Raw genomic sequence first — 8369 nt, forward strand, 5'->3', positions numbered from 1 at the left:
TTTCTCTCTCAGAAAAGTCTTAGAAAATTCAAATGCTCTTTGGGGGAAAAACCAGAATCCTATCTGGAGAGATGGAGGGACCTGGGGTTAGAAATACAAGGCAGGCTGAGCTAATTCAGCTCCTCAGACTTTCAGCTGAAAACATTTCCTGCTTCTCCTGCCCATTTTTCTGAGCAGCCCTAGCAAACTTCGAAACAAACACAAATGTAGGGCTCGTCTCTGGTGGGTGTACATCCAAAATGTAATTTCAGAGCTAAATACTGACATCTTACCTTATTTTTTTCTCCCAGGTGAACATCCAGAAAGCATGTTGTCTTTAAAGAGTGAAGGATTATCCTCATTCGTAGTTCCAGTGTCCCTGCAGGCATGGTCTGTGCTCCTGACTCATCACGACTGTTCAGCAAATACTGACAAGGCTTTCAGGTAGAATTTATACCAGAAGGGGCATTCTACACATTTAGGAGCAGTCACCCCCAGCAACGATAGTGCCGGTTCTTCTTTAAACCATTTCTCCAGAAAGTGGTGCTGCGTGGTATTGAGAACAGAGGCCAAATCCCACATTTTGGGGATTCAGAACCAGGTCCATTTTGGTTGTTTTGGTGCTCAGAGAAACAGACCAAGCTGTGTGTTTGGGGCTGGGCAAAGAGCACAGCTGCTGTGCATTGGGCTCGGGGCTGGAGCCTACCTCAGCTGTTCTGGGGCCAGCCGTGCAGGCGGGGCAGACGCGTGCAGGTGGGAGCCGGTGGCTGGGGCCCCCACAGCCCCCTGCAGCTCCCCTGGTGCCTACCTCACAGAGCCACAGCCCCGCGTGTGGGGCGGGGACAGGGCCCATTGGGCTGGTCAGGGGCTCAGAGGCACGGCGCTGGGTGTCTGTGCCAGCCTTTGCCACAGGCCCACTTCCGTGCTCCCCAATGGACCGACCCAGTGCCATGGCTGCAGGGCTCATAACGGCCTCGTTCAGCTGGTTGTGGGGCTCAGAGACGGAGACCGGGTCACTCGGTTTGGGGTGTGCAGCATGGACCAGTTTCTGTGTGGTTGGGCTCAGGAACGGAGACCATGTTGGCTGTTTCTGGGGCAAACCTTGCACCCCAGGGGCTGGGGGGCTGTGAGGGTGGGTTGGAGGGGAGGTGGGAGGGGGGTGGGCTGGGTGCATGGACCCCAACCGGAGGTGGGGGTCTGGTTGTGGCGGTCCCCAAAGTCTGGGATGCTGGCATGCACCAGGCCAAACAAAGTGTTCGAAATAGTCTCTGGGCAAAATGGTGCTTTCCCGCTTCCACTGCTCATTCATTGTACCCAGTGCAGAATGGTTACTCCCTTAATTGTGCAGTATTTAGGCAGTTTCTGGACAACTATGACAGTTCATATTAGTATTCTGATTATGACTGGTTGATTTATAGCTCTGTCAAAAGAGCACCTTTTTTTTTTTTTTTTTTTTAAACAAGCACAAGTTCTAAAGAGCTTGAGCCAGAAACAAGCTGGAGATAGCCAGGAGACTTCAACGGCTGGAAAGATCCAGGAGACATGGGGCTGGAAACTGCAACAAGCTGGAGACAGCCAGAAGACATTGAGCTGGAAAATGGAACAAGCTGAAAATACCCAGGAGACAACCAGGGCTGGAGCCATCCATGAACACAAAGAGCTCATTAACGAAAAAATACAAACCATATACCAAAGCCTATACTTTACACCATACAAACACAACACATGCAGTGTTGAAGCTGTGACAGTGATTGATTTACGACCTTGTCTAAAGCCCACATTGTTGCAACAAGCACAAGCTGAACACGTCAAGGGCTGGACATGTCCACCAACTATAGCCGTGTCCAGGACTAACAGATCAATACAAACTAGGTTGGTCCATGTCTGTACAATGCACAACTGCGCCATTCAATATTAATATTTAAGTTACAAAAGCGATTGATATATGACCTCGTCTAAAGCCCAGATTGGGTTAACAAGCACGAGCTGTGTTTATTTACCTGGAGCAGAAATCCAGCTGGGGCCATCCAGGGCTGGAGCTGCAAACGAGCAGGAGCCATCCACAAGGGGGAGACACAGGGAGACAGAGATGTCCAGGGCCAATTAACCAATAAATACAATGCAAACCAATTAGTCAATACCTAGGCAGTGTACCGTAACATTAAATTCTCACATTCGCAGTACTGATTGATTAACAAACTGGCCTAAAGCCCAGGCTGTTGTAACAAGCACAAGCTGTAATTACCTGGACGCATCCAGGAGACTCCCAGGGCTGGAGACATCCATGAGCTGGGGGTGTCCAGGGCTGGAGCTCCAGGAACCAGAGGCACAGCGAGCTGCAGTTGCCCAGGGTGAGCTGATCAATAAACACAAACTTATTTGTCAATATCCATACAGTGCTCAACTAGGACATTCAATATTAATACTCTGGTTATGACAGCAATTGATTTACGACCTTGTCTACAGCCCAGAGCGCTTCCACAAGCACGGACTGTAATTACCTGGAGCTGGAGACGTCCAGGGCAGAAGCCACGTTCCACGCAGCCTCTAAGGGAGAAGCCCCTGCCACGCAGCCCTGCTGCACACCACAAACAAGAAAGGAGGGAGGAATGAGAGCAGGAGAACAGAAAAGCCGTTTTACTTAGAAGAGCCGATGAGAGGGGATTCTGGTGCAAAAACCTATCTGATCAGCAAAGTTAACAGCACAAAACAGCAGCGAGCAGTCAGCTCTGAAAGCTGTGAAGAAGGAACAAAGGCAGTGTTTGTTCTGGGAGAAGGAAGACCCCGAAGGAAGGTGCCAGGGGGACAGTACTCAGGCACCTCTCCACCAGGCAGGTGCCAGCCCCAGGGGAACCTTCAAGTTTTGGGGCCAGGCCCAGGGACAGGGTCCCCTTCCCTCCCCTGGCACAGAGTCGAGCCCGGAGCCCCTGGCTGGGTTGCTGCAGCACGAAGGGGCTCATACTCATGCTGGGCAGGAAGGTGCACGAGGCCTCTGCAGCATCTCCATGGCTGTAGCAGGCAGCAAAGGACAGGAGCTCCTGGGCTCTGGTGGGAGCTGCCAGCCTCCCCAAGCCAAGCGGCGCCTCCTGATCCACCCACAGGAGCTGAGAGGATCCGTGCCGAAACCTGCATGTGAAGAGCGCAGTGAGCAGGGCCTGGCCCACTGCAGGGGTTGTGCTGGGGACACCTCTGGGGCCGTGGGGGACCTGAAGCCCCACGCACCCCGAGGGGCAGCTGCCCCAGCCCCGCACCGTGGCTGTGCCCTGGGGCTGTGCTGGTGCCAGCCTGCGGCTGGGCAACGCAGAAGCAGGAGCCGGCACCGTGGCCATCGTGGGCACCATGGCCACTGTGGGCTCCTGGTGAGCACCTGACAGCTGAGGGGCAACAGGGTCACACACATGGACAGAAGGTTGCAAGGAGGGACAGGGAGCAGCAGCACCCTGTGTCTCCTGCAGGGAGAGAAAGGCGCTGAGAGTCAGTGTGTGACTCAGGATCAAAGCCCCCAGCTTTAATCTCAGCTCCAACTTCACACCTGAGCTGTAGGCAGTCAGTAACAAGCAGGGGACCTGCAAACAGCCACTTAAACACTGTGGCTAAACAATAGGTTAAGAAAAAGTAACCATCAAGGCATTTCATTCAACCCTTGGGAGCACCAGGGCCTCCTGCTCCTCCCAGGGGACTCCAACAACTGCAGCAACCCCAGACCTGGCTGCTCCTGCCCACCTTCCTGCAGGGGGACATAAATCAGGTCGCAAATTAATTGCCACCACCTGAAGCTGCCAAGTAGTGATTGCCGACCTCCTACCGACAGAGCACAGGTGGAACCCACAGGGGTGTCCCCACCCCTCGGAGGGTCTCCAGGTGCTGCCCACTTCTGGCCTTGAATTTTTGTCAAGTTTTGTACTGACTAAGGGAGAACAAGACACATCCCTCAGAGAAGGATGTGTCCATTCTGCAAACAAGATAAAGATGTACAACCTACAGACTAGTGTTGGTCTGCTTGAAGTGGGGTTAAGTGTAGAAACTCACTGTGGTCGTTCCCCTCTAAGCCTTGGTGAGCAAATAAAGCATCTTTTGTTGTGAGACACAAGGTGGGAACGAATTAACACCTAACACCTTAATAGCCTGGCTGCTTTTTTTTTAATGCTACATGTTGACACGTGCTTAGAAGCATTCGGGACTCCCACGCCTCTGAGACAGTAGCTGAAATCTACTGTCTACTGAAATCCCTGTAGCTCAAATCCTTTTTTCAAGGCTGTCCAGCATAATGTCACAACAGGGTAATGAAGTAAAATGCTAAAGGTCTAAAGGCTCTCAGATTGAACTCGGCTGTTCTGAAATAGCCCCACATCTTACATCCTGAACACACGTGTACACGCACTGCTGAGCCTGCCAGAACTTCTGGCCTCACTTTGCTACATGTACCGCATCATTCCCCCTTAGAGTTTCCTTGCAAATTCTCATCTAATAAAAGATGGCGAGAAAGGGCAGTGAAGCCATACAGAGTTTAAGAGCCAGCCATTCCAGCTTTTGAAATATCATTCAAACAAACCTTTCCACTATGAGCTCTTTTCTCACCTGCACAGGTCAGAGTCTGTTTGCTGACACCCACTGAATATCCCCGTGCCACGATGGCTTCCCAAGAGTCTCACTTCGGGTACTTTTGGCTTCTGTTTTTCCCATGGAAAAGACTTTTAATTTCCTACTGAATTTGCTCATTGCCAGCTTATACCCAACATGTACTTTTTCTATATTTTCTTGTAGGTAAATATCTTCACTGTGTTTCCCACTATTTCCTTCTGAGACTGAAGAACACAGAAAACTGGGATCGTGCCTCAGCACGTGCCGTACAGTCTGCACAACAGGGAGCTCTTTACAGTTTCTCTCCTACAAAGAGTGTCCTCATTCAGTCCTTCAGCAGTACCTCTGTGAGTTTGTTTGATTTTAAATTCACCTTTCCTGGATGCGTGGGTTTTGAGTAATACACACTATCCCACCGCAAGTCTTTCTAATATCCTGGGGATTTCTCAAAGCTACCACCTCCATCAGAAATACTTCCTGTCGTGTTGTCCTAAGATCCTGCTGAGTTAATAATCACTCCTGCTTTCGGTGGGTTTGTAATCCCTGAGCTTCCTTACTCCCTGACATTTCTTCCTGATGAGCTTCCAGACTAAGCAGTCACAAATCGCTGCTACAACTTAAATCATGGCCCCACACTCAGTATGAAGTTTGAAACCATTTTAATGATTTCATCTGCCAGTGACATCCCATCCTCTCAGCCATCCCTCACACAACACGCACTGATTGCACACGTGCCTGGGACACTGTGCTGGAGGGGACAGGCAACCCCCTCTAACGGGTCTGGTGGCAGACCGAAAGCAATCCAGCTGAAGTGTGTGTGCACACACACTGGTATTGGGGAAAAAAAAAAATGCACTTACCCTGAGCTGGATATATTTTGGGAACCATTGCTCTAATATCCCAAGAAGAGAAGACAATTATCCTCTAAGGATATCAAGAGCATCTGCAACCACGTCCCATGCAACAGCAATGTCCCAGGCTGCTTCAGGACCTGCAAAAACAAAGCCACCGCAGAAACTGCAAGCCCAAGCATACCTCGTGTCCTGCATGGCAACTTCCCCTTGACAATGCAAAGGCTTTCAAATTAGGAGAAGAAATTAGATCACACGGTAGCTCCTCAATGCATCAACTCTTCGTGAGCCACTCTGAGGAACAGGCAGCAAACATTCACACCATCGTGTGTGAGCACCTCACCCGGGACACAAACCTGAGAGTGGCACATCTGAGTTAGGCACACACAAAAAACAGCACTTACAGCTGAAGAGGGATGCTTCTATTTTTTGCTAGTGGAACAGGCTTCTTTTGAAAGAGGTCTTTCAAATTTCAGGGGAATTATTTTCTTCCTCAGGTCAGATGGGACTCCTCAACAGTCACAAGCCTCACGATGTATCTATCCTGAGGCGTATAATAAAACATAAACACCTGAGTGTGAGACTGATGCTCCCATCGCCAGGCAGCCTTCTCAGAGACCTTCTCACTTCTGCTGCAGCCAACTATGTTGCTGGCTGCAAATCGCGTCAGCCTGGAGCTTGGGGTGGGACTGGGATCTGGAAAAGCTGAAAAAGTGTCTTCCTTGACCGGCTGTCCCCACTCTTACTGATTGAAATGGTCCCTTCTCATTTCAACTGTTGTTGATTGCCTTGAAGGAAAGCAAGCAAATCAGGTGGTGAGCATTCAGTCCGTAGTCTGTGTTTTCCTACCATCAGGAAAGAAAAGAGGATTGAACTCACCACAGAGATCTTATGACATGTATCACAAAGACCAACGTGTGCAGGGTGTCAGCAGCACATTTACCACACACGTTTCTCACTGCTCGCCCTCACTGTGCATCGCTGCACAGAGGATGCTTCGACCCTCCCTAAACTGGGATGACATTTCCACCTCATCCTTCGGTCCCAAGCATGCTGCCAGCTCGTGTCACCCATGCATTGCCAGGAAACCACCAGGGAGATGTCAGAGCTGCTGGGTTGTGCCTGCTGATCCAGGCCTTCACCCTGACGGCCTCACCTGGGGCCCCCGCTGCCCACACACACCTCCCCATTGGTCCCGGTGCTATATTTAAGCTTTGGCTGGGGGGTCTGACTTCTCACTGCAGTAGAGAGTGTGCTGTGAGTGCTCTTCTGCCTTGTTAGCAGGGATGTTGTAGTGCTGCTCTTCTTTTCTACCTTAGTCTGAGCAACGTTGCTGGGCTGACTTGAGTCCTTGTATGGGTGCTCTGGGGCTACCCCTAGTGGTGGAAGCACTGTTTTTCTTTTGTCTTTAGATTTAACCTTTATTTTTTGTCTTTTTGCAGACCAGTTTTGGTGTGTTCTGTCTCCATTAGTTAAGTACATGTTAGTATGTCACTGAATACTTACTTCCTTTCTGATAGCTTATGTAAATACGGTTGGAACACGTTCATTTCAAAACATGCCTGATAATTCTTGTCATTGTGATTGGTCTCAGAAGTGTTCTACCTTTATTTTGGTAATGGATGTTAGTAGTAAACCTTATCTTTCTGACTTCTGGCAAGGCTTCTATTATCCATTTCAGCTGAGTACAGTGTAAAGGGCACCTTTCTATTACCTGTCCCCGTAGAGTAGCACTCCAGGAACCCCCTGAAAGTTAACAGCAGAGCAGGGGCTTTTATCCCAAGGCTAAGCCAGAACCCTGGAGGTGGATTTCTTGCTCTATGTGCAGAGAGTAAAGGCTAGATCAGAGCCCTCCTTGGCCTTCCTGTGACTTCCTCTGGACTCCCAAGGAAGAAGGCAGCTGTGGTGGTCCTGGGGGGGATGAGTACTGGCACTTTGGCTATGGGGCTCAAGGGCAGTTGAGTTTCCCAGGGAAGGGAATGCAAGAAGTAAAGCTAAAAACTGTAATCCAAAAAGTCCATGTACCAACTAGTTTGACCAGGACAGTACAGGTTACTCTTTTCCCCAATTTCCCACTCTTGATTTAAAAGCTAACCCTGCCTTATCTCTGGGAGGGGGGGGTGGGTGATCTAGATGTTGGAGCTCAGCATGTAGAACAGGAGCCTGTGTGGTGCTGTGCTGAGGAGTGCTCAGTGCATCAGAGATGGCTCTGGATTGCTGCTGCCCCCTCGGGTGTGATGGCTGGGGTGGTAGAGTTAGGTCTGGTACCTGGGGAGAAAATCGTTAGCCCCAGCTCTGCTAAAGAGCTTTCCAAGGGGAAATGATGCCTAAAAAGAACAGGAGGAGGGTCTATAAAGAAGCACGTGCAAGAAGCACAGCCCTGACGTGCCAAGCAGGCACCCCCTCTGCCCCAGGGTAGGGATGGCTGCAGGTGACAGCCCCCTGGCCCCAGGGCTCAGCAGCCTGGCTTTGGGCTGTTCTCTCCAGTCCCTCCTTCTCTCTCTTCCTCCCTGCATCTGCCAGGCACTGCCAGATCTGTTCCCTCTCTGCCGCGCTGAGGCTGCAGCCTTTCTCCTCACAGCGCTGCACCAGTGGCTGCTGTGGAGCTTTCCCTGCTGTAAGTGGGGGATCCTGGGCGAGGAGGGCGGGGGGCTGGCTGTGACTCGGGCTGGGCTGTTCCCCTCTGCTCGGCTGGGAGCTGAGGTGGAGCTGCCAGTGCTGTTAGCAACAGGTCTTGTGTGTGTGTGCAGGGGAACGCTGATCCCGCTGCCTGAGGTGGGAACAGGGCACGGGCTGCGTGGGGTTGCTGGTGGTGCCTGCCTCAGTTGGTCCCAGGGAGGGTGATGCAGCCATCCTGACCAGTTTGTACTGGTCAGCACTGGGACACTGGGGTACAGAGCTTGACAGTGGATGTCTGACACCAACAGCTCTGTATCTCAAAAGGGAGGTGGGGGACAC

General features: G+C 51.2%; 1 protein-coding gene across 4 annotated transcripts in view; it reads right to left on the reverse strand.

Annotated features, from left to right (window-relative positions):
• The window catches only part of LOC308194945 (uncharacterized protein), a 34785-nt gene extending 29371 nt beyond the window's left edge, over positions 1-5414 (reverse strand). Inside the window, exons 1-7 of one of the 4 annotated variants that reach the window (XM_080591582.1) lie at positions 3512-5414; positions 3231-3428; positions 2942-3105; positions 2481-2557; positions 2225-2335; positions 1980-2018; positions 1139-1569 (exon numbers count right to left, since the gene is read on the reverse strand). In XM_080591582.1, the coding sequence (XP_080447708.1) occupies positions 1360-1569; positions 1980-2018; positions 2225-2335; positions 2481-2557; positions 2942-3105; positions 3231-3428; positions 3512-3615 (903 nt within the window). In that variant the 5' untranslated portion in view covers positions 3616-5414 and the 3' untranslated portion in view covers positions 1139-1359. Of the gene's footprint in view, positions 1-1138; positions 1587-1979; positions 2030-2224; positions 2336-2480; positions 2558-2941; positions 3106-3230; positions 3429-3511 lie in introns of those variants that run through there. The other 3 variants (XM_080591583.1, XM_080591581.1, XM_080591584.1) reach the window with 3 other exon arrangements.
• Between the last annotated feature and the right edge of the window lie 2955 nt (positions 5415-8369).

This window comes from Anser brachyrhynchus, assembly GCF_964034855.1.
Source record: "Anser brachyrhynchus genome assembly, chromosome: 4".
NCBI classification, from domain to species: domain Eukaryota; kingdom Metazoa; phylum Chordata; class Aves; order Anseriformes; family Anatidae; genus Anser; species Anser brachyrhynchus.